The sequence below is a fragment of the Phalacrocorax aristotelis genome, chromosome 10 (assembly GCF_949628215.1).
Source record: "Phalacrocorax aristotelis chromosome 10, bGulAri2.1, whole genome shotgun sequence".
NCBI classification, from domain to species: Eukaryota; Metazoa; Chordata; class Aves; order Suliformes; family Phalacrocoracidae; genus Phalacrocorax; species Phalacrocorax aristotelis.
The window spans coordinates 1,043,706-1,061,540 of NC_134285.1; the positions used below are offsets into that span (position 1 = coordinate 1,043,706).

The following is a 17,835-nucleotide window of genomic DNA, read 5'->3' on the forward strand; positions in this document are numbered from 1 at the left end:
CCGCGCTCACTAACAATATCTTTGCAGTCACATACCAAGGAGATTCAATTATCTGGCAGAACATGTCCCAAAGGCATTTAGATAATTGCAAACATAAGTACAAAATCTGCCACTAATTATTAAAGAAATACCAAATAAGGAGACCAAATGATAGAAAAGTGGTGTTCCTGGGTGCAAAAATCATTCACGGATGCTGGAAGGGACGGTGTTTTCACAGGGGTGCGTCCCTGCGAGGCTGGGAAAGCCCGAGCCCTGCCGAGCTGGGGGGAAGGCGCCGCTGCCGCAGCCCCCCGCCAGCCCCAGCCCCGAGCCCGGCAGCAGCAGGGCCGGGGGGCTGCAAGGGGCAGCAACACCCATTGCCAGAGCGCGGCTCAGGCCGATCTGAGCAAACGGGGGGAAAAATGGTCTGAGGGGTGGGGGGCGAGGCTCCCCAGCACCAGCCCCGCAGCCAGAAACACACCTTTGGGGAGCCCCAAACGCCCCGTCCCCTGGGCAGCCCCGGGCACGGAGGTCCTCCACGCGCCGAGCGCCACGGTGGGATTTACTGCCTCCAACGCTCAGATTTACTTTGTATTTTCTTCAGAACTGCACGCTCTTTACATCCAGATTTTGGGAAGCAGGAGTTCCCCAAGGGCAGGCTCAGGAGCAGGGAGAGGCCGGCACAGCGGCCGGAGGCTGCTGCACCATCGCTGCCTCCTTCCCCTTCCCAACTACCTTTTGCACAACGCGATGCAGAGACAAGGCCCGCGTTCTGCGGTGCTTGCAGCGACGTTTCCGTTACCTACCCTGCAATAACAGCGATTACGCTGAATATAGGTCACAAATGATTTTTGTTGAATATTCAGCAGCTTGAATCAGAAAACAGTCACATACAAATGACGGTTTTCCTGCCTCCTCTGTGTAACGGCTGCAGATTTCCTGCCGATACGCCAGGCAGCGATAGCAGGACGATACAAGATGCACATTAGCCAACGTCAAAACATCAGAGCTTCAGCGTATCCCACACTGAAGAGCAACCCTGACCAGGGAGGAAAGCACCGCTTTGCTGCAGACATGCATTTATCCCAGGATCTAGTTTTTTTCATAGCTTTTAAAAGAAAGGCTGTTTCAATAACCTAATGCAGGGCTGCTGGGCTCCATCCTCTGAGATGCCCAGTACCTTCCTACCCGCTGCTTCCCCTCAGCCTTCCCGAGCTGCCGGGGCCCTCACGGCACATGAGCTGACATACGGAAGGGGCCCCGTTGTCAAACAAGGATCCCAAATGTAACCCTGGCCCCTCTTGGGTCAACGAGTTTGGATGCCCAAATGAGCAGAGGCAGGATTTCACACCGCCTGCCTGGGGCTGCCCTGCCCACGGCACAGTGGAGAAATCCCGAAGCGCAGGAGACCCTCCGCTCCCCCGGCCCAGCGGCAGCGCCGGGGGTCCCCGTGGGGCGTCGCCTGCCTGGCTCTGCCCCGCACCGCGGGATGGCAAAGCATCGGCGGTGGGTGGAAGTCGCTGCTGTTGAGAGCTGGCGTTGCCAGCTCCAAGGAGGAGTTGGATGATGTTTAACTGTGATTTAAAAAAAAAAGAAACAAGAAAAAAAAGAAGCAACAAAGAGCAGCCCCACGCTATGATTTGAAATGAGAATGTGTCTGCTCATAGTTCAGTGCAACTGCTGGTTATTGCTGCTATCTATAATTACGGACTGCTTTTCACCCCTCGAGGTTCAGCTTTCTTCCCCACCAGCCTTCCGAGTGCAGTCGTTTATCCTTCCCGCGTTTGCAGATGCCCTGTGGACCTGTTCTCCCTTCGCCTCACAAACTCCTCAGGGCACACCAGGGTCTGACCAGCCGCAGGACATTCGCAGACGAGACCTTCAGCCCTGCCAGGTTCCAACAAGAAGTGCTAAAGGTGCATTTGGAAACGGCACAAAGCTCCCGTTCGCCCTCTCCACTGCCTGCTCTCACCTTAGCACAGAGCTGCGCTCCCGGCAGGGAAGGAGCAGGAGCACAAACGATGATGCTCCACGCGCTGCCGAGCCGAGGGGCTTGGATGGAAGCCCATGTTTGAGGGCTCCTAAAGGGAAAGCAGCTTCTCCGTGACAGCGTTTTGGCAAAAACAGTGTTATTTAAATACAACAGTTTCTTCAGTCAAAGTAAATAATAATTAAGTAAACCCAATTAAAATCAGGAACGCTCCAAAATATTCTCAGAAGCGTCTGAGCGTTTGACTCGGCTCCTCGTGGGAGCAGCGCGGGCTCGTGTCAGAGCGGAGGACTTGGTGGGCAGGAGACGCGGCCACTGAGCACCGGGGCTGGGTACGGGGTGCCCTCGGCTGGAGGGCTGGGGCTGCGGGTGGGTCGGGGGTGCTTCTGCCTCCTCCCCTCCTCGGGGCTGCTGCCTGTCAGCCTGTCTCTGCTTCCAAGCGCAGTTTGCTCCTGGCCCTCATGGTCGAGGACACAAACTCCCAACATGGGCAGCCTGAGCGTAGCCGGCAGACGAGCAGCTCTGGGGGCGCAGCCCCCCCCCCGGCACCCACCTTTCAGGCTGCCCCAAGCCTGTGGGGCAGAGCCGGAGCTGCCCTGGCCGTCCCCTGGGGCTGGAGGGGTCCCACCCCTGCCCCGGGTTAGAAACAGAGATTTACAGGAATCAGCCGAAACACACAGGAAGGAATCCTGAATGCATCTGAAGACAGACCCCCGTGCATCCACCTCGGCCGGGCTCGGCTGCCGGGCCTGGGGCTGCAGACCGGAGCAGGGGAGGCTGTGAGAGCGCACGCGTCCACGAGGCACACAGCACCGAGCAGGGCGTGTGCCAAACAGAACATAATTATACCTCGGCAGTGACTATTTTTTCACCACGTCCTCATTTCCACGCCGTCCTTAAAACAACGCAGCGTGTTTTCATCTGCGACACAGAGTATTTCATTTGCTCAGGCATCCTTTTGTCAAAAAGGCGCTCTCCTTTCATCATCGTAATTATAATAATAACAAAAATAAAAGGAAATCAGGCTCTTTTTAAGGATGTCCTTAAAAAGCCCAGGCATTTTGGAGGGATGCCAAGGCGCTCCCTGAGCTGCGCTCAGAGCAGGACTGCGGGCGGGAAGCCTCCCGCCTCATTTAGTCTCTGCTTTGGTTCTCAGCTTGCAGAAAATTGATGAAGGCTGCTGGCTTGGCAACTGCAGACGTCAGATACGTTTGCAGACATCTTTATTTTTCCTGTGAAAACGTCACGATGCGTCTACGCCGATGGCAATGCTGAAAACACAACCAAATAAACCAATCCCACCGCCAGCCGATCCCAACCCAGCTACGGGGGCGATGCCCAAGCCAGCCGCCCCGCAGCCCTCGGGCAGGGCTGACCCGCGCCGCCGGGGACCACCGAGGTCACGGGCCGAGCCCCGAGCAGCAACCGGGCGCCGGGGTGGCAGACACCGCTCGCGGCCGGCAGCGCCGCCGCGCAAAGGCAGACCGCGTTCAGTCCTCACCTTTACCAATCAACAGTCAGCGAGCATGACAAATAATTGTTTGCAGCTGTCATTAGCCGAAAACAAGGCAAATCTGCATATGCTTAATCTTAATTAGGCAGACTTGGCAAGGAGCCCTTGCTCGTTGCTACCAAACAACCGTTTCGCTCACAAAAGGGTGACAAAGCCCAGACGTGCGCGCTTACGCATGCATGAAATTTGGATGGGGAAAGCGCCCGCGGAAGCCTCATCCTGCCCCGGCCCCACGGAGGGGTGATGGGGCGGGCGAGTGCCCGGCCAGAGCTGCCCCATCCCGCCTCCCCCCGCCCAGCCCGGCTGGGATGCGCAACAGTGGAGCGGATATAAATTAAAGCTGAGGAATTTCGCCGCCGAACGCATCGTTGCTAATTATTCAACTCTCGTTTACCTCTCGAAGGAGCGGGCGTTGACGGACCTCGCGGAGGCATTTCCACTCGCGGAGGAGGATGAGGGCGTTTGGAGGCACCGGCCGGGGCGGGCTCTGCTGGATTAGGGCTTTGAATTTGTGAGCGAAGCCTTCGCTGCGCGGGGAGGGAAACCGGGTCACAGGCTCGGCAGCGAGCGCGATCGGTCCCTCGTGCCGGGCGGTGACGTCAGCCCTGCCGAGCTGGGGCAGCGCCGGTGCCAGGCGTCCCCCGCAGCTCTGCAAAGGCAGCCGAAGCCCCGTAGTCCTGCCAGGCACCCTGTCCCTCCATGCAGCATCTTCCTCCTCATCACCGTCGTCATTGTCCTCCTCCAAAACCCTCCCGCCATCTCCCCCGCCCAGACAAGCCCGGCCCAACCCAACAGAGCGTTGTTTTGCTGTTGCACGGACGATGGATACAGCCGCAATGGGTCTGGAAAGGCGTCGTCCCCACCGCGCTGCGGAGCTGGGGCTGCCTACGAGGGCACCGTGGCTCACCCAGCAGCCGTCCTGCCGGCACCGCATGCCCCGCATGCCCACCCCGGGCGGGCGCCGCCAACTCATCTGCCGCACACACCGAGCCAACGTGAACGCTGCGGGAGCCCACGTGCAACACGGCGGCTCCGAGTCGGTGCCCTGCGCCCACGCGCTCTTACCCGCGAGCAGAGGCACCGACACCCCGCGTCCTCGAGGCGTGCCCGGCGGGGAGACGCGCGCCGGCGGAAGGAAGCGAGCCACCGAGGCGGGTTGAAGGTGTCACACAGCATCTGGGAAGTCAGGCCAGGAACGGGAAAATATGTTTCCTGCAAAGAAACACTGCGCCGATGGGAAACAAAGAAGATGCCCCGGAGCAGCGCTGGGGGAGCACCTCCCCGGGATGAACAGAGACCCCGCGGGAGGGGGCTCGGCCCCTCCGCGCCCCCAGCGCTCCGGTTTGCCTTTCCAGACCCGGCCGGTGGGAAGGGGGTGCCGGTGCCCGGCTGAGGCGGCCGGCGGGGTTGGTGCCATTGCCTTGTTTCCTTGTTTGTCTGGGCTTGGTTTTGTGCCAGAGAAGAGCCAAAAGCCAACGGGACTGAACATGGCTGGAGAAGCGGTGTTAACGCCGGGACGGGCTGCAGGTAAACGCTTGGAGAGACACCAAATACTTAGCAAAAAATAAAAGCCCAAAAAGGTAGATTTTGGACAAAAGCAAGCTTGTTAATTTTATAAGCTGGTGCCCCCCTGGACAAGGCAATGAGGAAGCACCTGCGCCGGCTTTGCGGTGCCTGGTTTTATGCTTTATCAACTTACAGCATATTCTACACAGAGGGGAATTAAAATAAGGCTGGGAATCATCAAAACATTTCACTTTTAATTGAAATTGACTCCAAGATTATACATTAGGGAGGCTAAATGAAAGACATTACACCCAAGCAAACTGCTCTACCTGCTGTCTTTAAGAAAATACCAGCGTGTCAGCTCACCGCGCAGCGCCGGCTCTGCGCGGGGATGGAGCAGCTGCGGGCAGGGCAGGGCAGGGCGCTCGACAGACGCCAGCGAAACCTCACGAACGGCTTTAGTTCAGCAAAAAGGTTTGGATGTTTAAAGGAGAAACCTCCCGGAGCTTTAAATAACTGTAATTAATGTGTTCAGCGCGAGCGGTGTCAAAAACCAAGAAGTGACGGATAACGAGGAGCCCACGGCTTCCCCTCTTCGGCATCCAGAGAGAGAGAAACCCATCTGCAGACATTTAAAACATTAAATGTATTTTGGAAGAGACAGTGACTGCTGTATTATTTTATTCTGCCCTCACGTGTAATGTATTTTTCAGCTAGAAGGGAACAGATAAAGATAAATGCACGTTTCAGGAGTAAGAGCACATCGTTCAGATGCAGCTCATCTGCAAGGACCACAGCTGCAGTAGAAAATAAACAAGAGATAAGGAAGAGGCATTATCTTCATAAAATATTTCCTATCAGATTATATTTACGAATAATTTGAGCACACCGATGGGGATTGGGGGGGTCTGGACAATAGAAATAGATATGGGAAATAGAAAATAAGATGTGAAATTCATAACTGGAAGCAAAGACCGTGTCCTTTCTGAAGTTACAGGCTCACGCACATTAAATACCTGCCCCTCTCAGGGCACTGTGGGAATGGGAAAGTCTGAGCTGTTTCTCCTGTTCTTCACGTATTTGATTCTCTGGCATTATCACAAAAGATTTAATCAATATTGTTGCTGAAAATTGTATTTAAAAAAATAAAATCAAAACCTAGCACAGCAATATTTCATCCAGGTCTGTGAAAACAATTTAAAGTACTGGCTTAGATTCCGATCAAAATGTAAATTGCAACAAAAATCTTAATCGTTTGCAAAGAAAGACTTACAAAAAAACCACGGCTCTTCCACACACTCACGCTATAAGCATACGCGTTTCAGGGGCTGGCTCTGCCCAGGCAGGTCAGCGCAGCGGTCACAAAGCTGGAGGTTTCTATTACCTCCACAGAGGAATTCTGCAAACCCAGGAATCGCTCACACAACGCAATTACACGGCCGCAAATGGGGCTAAACAGCTTAGAAATTAAATAGCGAATGGAAAAAAGCCCTAAAGTGTCCCAAACACAAAACTGATTGCAATTTTTAGCTTTGGTTCAAAAATCACTAACTTGTTCCGGGGAGTTTTCCCAGCTCCAGGACCAATCGCAGGTAATTCCAGCAGTGTGTCATGTGTGGGCGCGGGCAGGGGGGCTCCTGGCAGGGTGGGAGGAGGCTGCGTCTGCCCAGGACGGGCGAGATCAGCGGTCGAGTTGGCAAAACCAACGCCTTCTGTTCGCAAAACCCGCCGCATCGCGTCACAAGGCGGGCTTTGGGCGGGTAGTGGGTTTGCTCGGGGCCGGGGCGTGCATCCGGAGGTGCGGAGGGAGCAGAGGGACCCCCCACGCCGGCCGTGGGTGGGGGGCTGCTCCCCCAGCCAGGACTGGGGACCCTGCCTTGGTGGGTCACCTCTTAGACCACGGGCCGTAATTAGGAGCTGAGCAGTGTGACGAGGCGGCCCCGGCGCTTTTGCACCCTTGCCTCCTCCCTGGGGGCGGTGGGGCCCCGGAAGCGAGCCAGGGTCGGGGGGGCAGGGCTGCCATGTCCCCACCAGGTCCCCCCACGGGGCTGGGACAAGAACTCTGCCCCAGGAGCACCCTTCTCTCTGCCTCCATATCCAGCTCCATGCCGTGCTGCCAGCCCAGCCGGACCTCCCGGGGGCCAGTACCCTGGCACCCCACAGCCACCCTCTCAGCCGGAGCCCAGCTTCCCCGTGCGAGCCCTGGATTAATCGTCCTGGAGCTGGAGAGCAGGTGAATCCGTCCTCCAACCAGGCATGAGCTTTACTGCCTGTTTCTTGAACGAGTTAATCATTCATCAACCCCGGGCAGGGGTCCGGCTCCACTCCCCTGCCCCAGCCGCGCCGGGACCCTCGCGCAGCGGAGCAGCTACGTGACAGCGACGCTCCCAAAGCCGGCGGGGCCCCAATAGCTTCCACCAGCCCCCACCGCCGAGTGCTGCTCTCCCTTTTTAATTAGGGAGCCTCCTTCCCCTGAAAGGTGCACTCCCCCACCAGCTCACCCAGCATCCCCCAGCCCAGCGGGACTCCTGAAAGCTCCAGGCCTTGATTATCTCTTCCTTTTAATTAGTCTCATTCAGAGGTGTCGCCTCCTTCAACCTTGGGCTGCCTTTGCTTTCTCTTCCTGACCTGTTAACTGAACCCAGGGGGCAGCAGCTGCCCCCCGCCGCCCCGGGCTGGTGCCCACGAGGAGGTGACCTTCCCTGCCAGGTCCCTCCTCACCAGCCACCGGCGCTGGAGCAGCCCTGGGGTGCGATCGCTGCCCAGACCCAGCCCCGCTCCCCAGCACCCCATCGCCAGCCCCGCGCCCTGCTCCGGCGGCTTTGCAGACGGAACGGCTTGACGGCAGCTGTATTCACGCAGGATCCGTGCCGAGCGGACGGCTAAGCTCACAACGTGATTATTTTATATTAAAATTCTTCCTATGGAACCCAGTTCCAGGGCAACGGTGCAAAAAGCAAATCTCAGTTGATCCCATTTCAACATAAAACCCAGCCGCTAGAGAGCGAGCCCTTCAGCTTGCCAGGCAAGAATACGAGAAACAATTTGGCAACCATTTCTTCAAAAGCCGTGCTTTCTGCCTGGCGTTTAGGTTCAATCAGGAACTTCCAAAGAAGTTCAGTAACAAACGCTACAGTCCTGGAGGATACCAGGCTGCATACAGAAATTAATCTCCATCGCCCTCCTTCCACAAACCCCAGTATTTGCTCTGATGATGAGCGGGGTGAGCTGCACGTCCAACCCCTTTAGGTTGGGCAGGCACGCGCTGCTTTTGCTATTTAAGAAAACCTAAAAGCTACTAAAGAATACACGACTGCGAGGGGCATCGAGCCCCGACAGCCAGATGCTTCTCACCCAGAGTAAACGTCAAGATTTTGTAGACTAAGCCCCTCTTTAACCGGCTCTCAGCGTCAGGGTTGGCCTCTGCAGCTTGCTCTGACCTGAGGACCTGGTCTTGCAGTTATTCAGCCTGCAGGCAAGTACCGTGCAGCCCCTCCGGTGGTTCTGGCTAAGCGGGGGCATTCGGGATTTCGCACCTTACCATTTCTGTTCCAGTGATAAGTCAGTCATAGGCTCAAATTACTTGTTTCATTCTTTGTTCCGGGGCAGATCAGGTGCCCAATACGTTTGTCTTCCCCACCTGTAAGGAAGGAACCCTCATGCTTCCCACAGCATCCCCCCGTGCCCACTGTTCACTTTGGCAGTTTCCCATCAGACAATACAACTTAGGCAAACGACCAACACCACCCCCCTCTTCACAATCACACCTACAAAACCCCATTTTGAATCAGAAAAAGCACTTGCAGAAGCTGTGAAGAACTCGGCTCACGTGCCCCCCGCCAGGCTGAGCTCCCAGACCTGCCGGTGCATGCCTGCCTCGTGCTCAGCGCAGGAGGGTCTGCAGCCGCTGGCAGAATCCAGGCCAGCCCTTCACCACCCTCACCGAGCATCAGTATTAAAGTCAGCCCCTGGTTTCCCTTCCTGCACCTCAGGCTTAATAGTGCCACGTCAAAGCTCAGGCTTAACGTGCCCGTGCCCTGCGGGCGCAGCGAGGCTGTCCCAGCTCCCTGCAAGCCCCTCGTCCCTGGCGGCGCAGGGAGCGCAGGGCTGCGAAGCTTCGGGCTGAGGGCACAAACTCCAGACCCCGGGCACGATCCCCTTGGTGTTCCAACACCGAGCAGCTTCGCAGGAGCCCAGGGCTGCCTCGGCGTGCCCCCCTGCAGCAGAGCCACCAGGGCTTGCGGAGACAGGGTCAGCTCCGGCCCTTGTTCTTCGGTTCGGTAACGACCGCTCTTCACCCTGTTACCTCCTGTGTGTTTATATGCTATAAAATATTCAGGCAAATTTGGATTGATAGTACCACAAGTACGTAAATACGTTCCGATCCTGTTCCCCTTTGAAGGCAGGCACGAGGTTTGCTCTTCAGTCACCCGAGACACAACGCCATCCCTCAGTTTAAAAAAAAGCACTTCGACTGGTACCTTTACCATTCAAGCAGAGTTTTACCCGAACATCGTGTAACACGCTCTTCTCTCCGGCCTGTGATCCTTGCCTTTTACTAAACTGAATTCCCCTAAAGCCAGTTACAATCAAACTTTTCTGGTGAAGGCTAAGGAAAGGCGTATTTGCCACTACTGTTCTCAACGTTACTCCTCTCTCCTTAAACAAGGGCTAGAAGCTCTTCCTTCCTGGCCTTTACTTTTAAAATGCAAAACAATTAGGGGTCCTAACTAAAATCCACTGTGTCCTAGGTTTAATTTTCCCTCTACCCACACACGACACCACCCTGTGCCTTACGCCCTCGCCTTCTTTTTCCCCAGCTCCTTTATTTCCGAGTCGTGGATGACAACCTGTCGCCCACCTCGGGGTAGCTCCTGTTCGGTCATTAAGATTTTCACAGCACCTTCTTTCCCACCTGAGCTCTTCCAGCTTAAGAGCTGCTGCCTCTCGGTACGCTCAAACCCTCAGCCGAAGGCGGGGGAGATGGGCTGGCCCTCGGGTTCTGCGGGCAGACGCAGGATCTGCGATCGATCGCTCGCCTTTAGCAGGCGGCCACGCGCTATTTGTTCCACACGGAACATACTACATTTAGTCGCTGAGCCAGCACCTGCCCCATGTGTAGGTGCTGCACAGGAACTTCGGAAACCCAGTCGGAAGGCTGTGAAACGCGACTGTAAGCAAACCCCACCTATTCAGGCTGAGCATAACCGCGTTCCAGGTGCCTTCAGCTCAGAAAACTGGCAAAAAAGTCATCGTGAGAAACTCCATGTGCAGGGTAAACTGAGTTCACAGGGGACTGAAAAATCACCAGCAATGCTGCTGTAGTGCTCTGAAGGCGGAGGAGAGGTTGAGATTAAGCCAGGCATCGGCTACAGCTTTTTCAGCACAAGGTTATATAAAAATACACCATTCTGCCCGGTTTTACAGAGCTATTCCATAAAGAAACATCAAAAAAATTTTATTTCTGTGCGAATTTACTCACTATTCTGAAGCCTGACAACAAAGCACACTTAACACACGCCAACTGAGGCCAGCGCCCCGTTCCACCAAGCCCTCAATTTTCTGTACTTCATTAGGCCAAAGCCTGTGCATCGAGAAAGGTGCAAAATAAATCCTGGCTGGCGTCGTCGCGACAAGCACAGACGATGCCAAGGGAGAGCGGGAGGCTGCCTCCGACCCCCGTCTGCCCGGCACGCGTTCGCTGCGGTGAGACGAGCTCCCCGGGCCACGCGTGGGAAGAGCCGGACGAGCGCAGCTAACGGCTCTCACGGACGTGTGCTTTTTGATTCCAGGATGTGAAAATCTGGGCGGCTTTATCAGGAAGCCTGCTTTACCTTGCACACCCGAAACCCACCACGAACGCCTCGACAGGGAAAGGCACAAACTCCAGGCCGTGAAATCCAGTGCAAATTCTCATTTGTTCTTGTTTTAACCGTCAGAAGCGCAGGCTGCTCCGTCTCTAACCCCGTTTTTAAAATGTGACAGCCACCCGCTCTGGAAAGCAAGATGAATTATTAATTTGCTATTTCTGTACTGCTCAACACCCCAGGAACGGCACCTGCAGACGACGACACTTCTTGAACAAACCAGCCTCCACAAGCAGGCAGCCCTGAAATGCTGCTTTAATTTATGGAACTTTCAAACCGAGCCCTCCTGGGGCAAATCCCAAAGCCAGAGTCGAGGGTTCCCACTACCGAATTTGGTCATTACCGGGATGTTACGCCCCTAATGCACGAGAAGGATTTCTTAACGTGCTGGCTGACAGGTGGGCAACACCCACCACTCCCCTTTATTTTTTTATTTACACCCGTCTTAAAATTTATGAAGCTCATTAAATCTACATTTTCTAGATTCCCTGTCATTGTTCGAAGCAGTTTAAAGCAGGAGCCTGCCTCTCCTGGGGGCTTTCTTCTGGCTGCCACGCTCATGCCCTGAAGCCCACGGTTAATGGAAGGGTAGTTTTGTATCGTGTAGCACCACTACATGAACATGCTATTCATAAAGCTTCTACTTAAAAACCATACAGTTCTTGGAGATCAGCATCGTTATGAGAGGAAGCACAAAGGACGGGGCACCCTAAAACGTGCGTAGATGCCTGCTGGCAAATGACCACAGCTTTCTAAACAGGCTGGAGCGATGCTGAGATGTGCCAGCTTCAAACCCAACGTTATTTTCCGCAGCGGGTACCCGCCGCCACGGGGGGCTGAACGCTCGGGGCCCACACGCCGCCTTTTCCAGTATAAAAAAGGTCCACTCGGCCCCTTGAAAAACCCCGCGCCTCTTGGCGGCCCCTCCCCGCGCGGCGCCCCTTCAAAAGCTGCGAAGTCCTACCTGCCTTTCGAAAAGCAAACCCGCTGATGGGGTGTTTTCCGTACGCGCCGGCCGCCAGCAAGCTCTCCCGGGAGGCCGCCGTCTGTCACGGGTCCCTTCCCTGCTGACGTTCAGCTACCACCGGAAACCTCAGCACATTGGGTAGTTTACTGAAAACTTTTTATTGTAATCAAAAAGTGACATAACAGGGCTGTAATGTATTCTGCAAATCATTCTGCTGGTATTTTATAACTGATACCAGCTTCTTCTGCCAGGCAATTAAAAAAAAATTCAAATGTGAAAATTTTCACAGTACAGTAAACTCCACCCAAACTAATTAACGGTGGTTAAAAATAAGATGCCCCAGCAAAACCTTTCATGTTACATGGTCACAACTCACAATTCTGTACAAAATGTTCACTTTTATAAAGCTCTGATGTAAAAATCAAATAATCAAGCAGCAATATTTTAAGTGCAGCACAGGGTCTTTCATGTCATTATTTACAACGCTTGAATTCGTTTACATTTTAACAAAATTTAATACAGATGACTTAGGAATTAAGTCATTTTTTAATTATCTGTCATCCTATGTAGTGACAGATTTCACTTTTTGGTCATCTTTCTCTTTATCTTTGCTCTTCTTCGACTTTTTCTTCTTGTGTTTGTGTTTTTGGCTCTTTTCCAATTCCGTTTCGTTTCCAATGTGTTTCTTATGCTTCTTGTGTTTCTTATGCTTCTTGTGCTTCTTCTTCTCCTTTTTCTTCTTCTTTTTCTTGCTGTCTTGGCTCTCTCCTGAGCTGGCACTGCTGCTGTGGCTTCGAGTCTGACTCTCGGAAGGGCTCTGACTCCGGCTGCGGCTAACGCTGGGGCTGCTCTGGCTTTGACTTCGGCTGGCTTCGGGCTGGGCAGCCGCAGCGGGCGCTGCTGTCTCCTCTTTCGCCTTCTCAACAGCCTTTTCTTTCAGTTCTTTCGCATTTTTTCCTGCCGCATCCTCGTCTTTCGCAGATACATTACTCTCACTGTCACTTTCGTTGTAGTCTGGTACAAACGCTGCCTCGTCAGTCTCTCGAGTCAGATCAGAAGAGAGCCGTGAGGAGCTGCTTACCTGAGGCTTGGGCTTGACAGCGCTTTTATCATTTTGTCCAGCCACATTCTCTTTCTCGTTTTTTACATCTGGGGATTCTTGTTTCACAGGTGGTTTATTACCAGCTGGCTCTTTCTCTTTATTGCTCTTTACTTCTGGCACGTGCTTCTCTTTCTCTTTTCCTGGGTTTTTATCCGGAGGTTTGTGCTCCTCCAACGTACGCTTGGAATCGTGAGCAGCTTTGTGGTCAGTCTGCTTCCGCTCACGCGGAGGGCTGTAGCTGCTCCTCTTGGCATCTCCAGCGCCCTTTTTGGACGGCTCTGCTCGTTCTTCTCTCGGCTTACTCTTCTGTACCGATGTAGATTCTCTGTTTCGAGAAGGGGAGTCTTTTCTCCTTGCTAATTCACTCTTTTCATCTCTCCGCTTGGAACCAGAATGATCTCTGGTGCCATCGTGGTCAGATTTTTTGTCTCGGTTCGGGGTAAAGTCTTTAGCAGTGGATCCACGGCTAGAATCGTGTTTCTCTGAAGACCTGCTGTCTTTGGAAGATTGAGAAACATTTTTTCCATTTCCTTGCTCGGTCGCACGTTCCGAGTGGTCTTTTTCTGGCTGAACACTGCTCTTTCTCTTCTCAGAAGTGTCCTTGTCTGACGAAGAATGATCCCGGTCTTTGGTTTTTCCTTTCTCATTCGACACGGAACTTTTTGAACTTTTTGCATCATGCTGGGAGCTTTCATAACTTGCCTCTTTTGTTGTTTTCTGTGTTTTCTCCAAAGGTTCCGTCTCCTTCTCACTGTGTTTTACGGGGTTCGCTGGCTTTGCACTCACGTTCTTTACAACACTAGCAGGTTTTCCTACGTTTGCAGGCACCTGGGTAGATTTAATGTCTTCCTCTTCGGACTCAAAGTCATCTTTATCCCACTTTGACTGAGGGACCTGGATCATAATAATGACGTCTTCAGCAGGGGCTGTTATATCATTATTATACTCCTCCATGGTCTTAATGACAGTTCGTTTTGTATCTGGCTTCTCTTCAGTCTTTCTAACGGGGCTTCCTCCAGTAGAACTAGTGCTAAGAGGGAAAAAGCACACGTTACTGATGGGTGAGAGAGACACACCGCCGTCTTTTGTAACGTTCTATAAACGGCTTTTGTTTCAATCCTAAATCTTCAGTATTTTTCCAAAATATGTTCAGTTAAGGGAACAGACAAGAGAAAGGATGAGTCCACTAGCTAAGATTATGAGCAATCAGTATCTTTAGTATCTTCCTACTATACATTTAATTAACAAAGACACAAGATTATCAGACTGCGGACTGTCTGGTCTGGTAATTCCTTCATGTCCTACTTCTACCAATGGCAGATAAATTAGATATACATTCCTGTTGCAACATGTAAGCAAGCAAATATGGAGAGGGATACACAACCAAAGTTTTATCCTCATGTCCCAGTATTGTTCTTTAGAAAAAATGTACGGTTTAAAAACCTTTAGAATTATCAAGACACTATCTTAAGTCTCCGGCAATGTCTTGAATGTTTTGACTTTGCATAGTCCTGCTTCTCTAGACACTGAAATGTAAGTAGTAACAGGTCCACACTAGAACGCTTTTTCCTCCCTCCCCATGTCACAAGGAGGAATATAGAAGAGACATCTCCAAGGTAAATGCCAAAAAAAGTTGGCACTGAGCTGGAAGCAGTGTCAACATGGCACTGCGGTCACAGCAAAGATCAGTACAACATATTGGCAACCAAGCTGCTATTTCTGCAAGGTATAATTTCATGTCGTGCTGACGAAACCTTGCAATTTTTAAGACGCAGAATATTGCACGGTATATTTTATATATGTGTCTGTGTGTATATATATATATATATGTGTCTGTTAGCCTGCCTTCAGCAGTAAGCTGGATTTGAAGGAAGACGTAGAGGGGACCCCTCAAAAAGGAGTACTCAACATATATTGAGTAAGAAGAGGGCAAAGAAACTTGCAGAACTAAGGGTCAAAGAGCCCACCAATGAATTAACCTCATTCGCTTTCTGTGCAGCGCTGACTGCTTGTCTCAGCAGAACTGGATTTTGACCCAACTACAGTTTAACAGGGAAGATCACAGACTGTTCGCTCAGTTAGCACGGATTTAGCGGTGCCTTTCATTAGTCACCATAAAGAATCTTACATGTTCTGGGTGGGGAGGAGGAAAGGAAGAACAGGAAAAGAAACGATGAGGTACCTGGTATAATCTACAAGAGTTGAACCAGATCCATCAGCTGCTGTTACTTTTCTTCTCACTTTTCCCTTTGCTTTTTCTTGTTTAACTTTGTTGCTGCTGCTGGGCTCAGGTTTCTCAGCAGGTTCTTTTGCAGGTGGCACGTTCTCTCCACTCACAATCTTTTTGCCAGTTTCTCGATTAAGTTTAATCTTTTTTGCAGGGTTGTTAAGAAAAGCAGATTTATCCTTTTCTGGAGTTCGCTCTCCTTTTTCACCATCGGGCTCCGTCTTCCCCTTCGGCGATGTTTTCGATTCAGCGGTTTCTGGTTTAGAGGCCTTTACAGAAGTGGCTTCATGTTCTTTATCGACTTTTTCATCTGCTTTTCTTTTTCTTTTTTCGGGTTTTGCATCAGAAGGTTTGCTTTTTTCAGCAGGTTTTTTTGACTTGTCCTCTTTGTTGGAGGGCTTCTCTGACTTGGTTTCTTTTGGATGGTCTTTCTTTGCCTTTTCCTCCTTGGCTGGTCTGGTTTCTGGGTGATCTTTTGTCACTTTTGGGTGAACTTTCCGTGGGGTACCAAGAGCCTTCTCATCCTTCTGAGAGGAAGATGTTTTAACACTGTCTGTCTTTGGCAACTCCTCCTTCACTTTTTTCACAGGAGGTTCCGTTCGAGGCGATTTTTCACGCTCGGCATCCGCCTTCTCCTGGGAGGCTTTAGCTGGTTTTACTGTATTGTCTTTCTTCGGAGGAACAGCCACTTCTACTTTCCGCTTCGTCTTGTCAATTTTTGCTTTTGGCTTATCCTTCTCTTTTTTCTCCTTCTCAGACACCGGTTTGAAAGCAATAGAATCTGCTTCCATAGGCTCATCTCTCACAGGGGTGGCATCATCTCTGCTTGGGAGCATGAACAGAGAGTCTGTTTTAACGTCTTCTGCCGCAGCTGGCTCTCTTGGTTTTCTCGCGCCTTCCAACAACTCAGCATTGGGAAATCCTTCATTCTCATCCCCTTTTCTTCTCTTCCGGTGTTTTTTATGTTTATTTCCTTTGCCATCTCCCAGTGGGTTTTCCACCTCCTTCTCTTTTGATTTTGTAGGATCTTTGATGCCATGGCTCTCTCTTCCAGAAGGTTTTTCGGGGTAATTTCCAGGAATATTACGATTTCTGTGGCTCTGCCCACCAGGATAATCCTCCCTACGTCCCCGAGCGTACGGCGAGTTCTCTCGCCTGGTCCCAGGTGGACCAAACCTATCTGGAGAAAAGTTCTCTCTGTTTACTGGAGGTCGAGGCTGAGCACCAACAGCATAGCCCTTGTAAAACTTTTCATACCATTCTCTGTAGTTCCTTTCCCATTCTCTGTATCTTTCCTTTTCAAATGGATCTCTAAAGTCAACAGACCTGCCATAGTAAGCTTTCATATCATAGGGTGGAACTTCTCTGTATCTGTTAAAATATTCCCTTTCTCCTTCCCCTTGAGGTATAGTCCGTTTAGTGGGAGACTGGCCTCTAAATACTGGAGACCTTGACCGAGAATGGTATCTTCTGTATGGGGGTGACCTTGACCTTGAACGGTGATAACCGTGTGACCTGGACCTAGAGCGATAGTTACGACTCTTCCCTTTGCCTCTCCTTGGATATGGTGGCGATCGTGAGTAGGAACGAGAATGGGAACGGCTAAATGATCGAGAGTAGGAGCGAGAGCGGGAAGAACCTGATCTTGACTTGGAGTAGGTATACGAACTTCTAGAGTAAGATGAAGCACTATAGGGAGACTTGGACCTTAAAAAAAACACAACACAAAAAAACCCATAAATGAAGTTAATTCTAAACAGTCACTCTCCCCAATTTTCTTCCTCCCAAATTTGGTTTGGTTTTTTTTTTTTTCCTCTCTCCATATGCTTATGTCAAAGCTTCTTTCAGCTGCTGACATAATACTACTGCAAATTGAAGAAACTGATAACATGTAAAAGTTTCTGCTTACAAGACAGAACAGCTGCTGCTTTGTTAGTGTAAAAACATACAGGAAGGGTAAGTCTATTTCCACTCACTTCTATCACATGAACTGCCATAGCTATTGATTGATTTAGGGTGGTGTATACTGGCCTCTACTGGTATGTGAACACGGACATCTTTCACTACTCAGCAACTACATGCAGTCAAATCATTTTTGTTGCAGCAAGACGCAAAAAGAGCAAGCCTCAGTGGCTACAGTGCAGTATCAAACATCAAGAAAACACGATTTAGCCTGAAGACAGTAAAGCTCAATTTTAAAATGCCAGCTTAGGCTGTTTAACTTCACTAGTTATTTGGCAATTTGTACAGGATGCAAAATACTTGTACTGCGATCCTACATGCAGGGCTATTTAAGCAACGTTTCTAGCCAGATGTCCTAGCAAAAGTTTGCACACACCTCTAGCTCTAACCAAGGCTAGTGACCGCTCTCAAGAAATATCGTATCTAAAAGCTTCTAAACTCAGCCTCTATTAGGAGGACTCAGTGCCATTACTCTAGGAAAGATACTGACAGCATTACTAAGAGAGACCTACTCAGACTCCTGCCCAAGTGATTTCTGGGGACAGAAAACATCAGCTACCCTGAGTCTTTTCTTCACAAGTTTTTGGGTTTTTTTTTTTTTTTTCTTTTAATTCCACATTATTCCACATATGCTCATTAGCATTGTTCCTTCTCTCAAAGTCCTTCACCAGTTTAAGATTTCCTTACAAACAAGCCTGATCTTTAAATTCCTAAGAAAAATT

The 17,835-nt window shown here is 51.3% G+C and overlaps 1 protein-coding gene across 5 annotated transcripts in view; it reads right to left on the reverse strand.

Annotated features, from left to right (window-relative positions):
• Nucleotides 1-11,961: 11,961 nt before the first annotated feature.
• Nucleotides 11,962-17,835, reverse strand: part of RBBP6 (RB binding protein 6, ubiquitin ligase) — a 31,393-nt gene continuing 25,519 nt past the window's right edge. For 4 of the 5 annotated variants that reach the window (XM_075104582.1, XM_075104583.1, XM_075104580.1 and 1 more), the window contains 2 exons: nucleotides 15,107-16,858; nucleotides 11,962-13,954 (listed from right to left, as the gene is read on the reverse strand). In XM_075104582.1, coding sequence (XP_074960683.1) covers nucleotides 12,385-13,954; nucleotides 15,107-16,858 — 3,322 coding nt within the window. In that variant the 3' untranslated portion in view covers nucleotides 11,962-12,384. The remainder of the gene's footprint in view (nucleotides 13,955-15,106; nucleotides 16,859-17,835) is intronic. The other variant, XM_075104585.1, reaches the window with a different exon arrangement.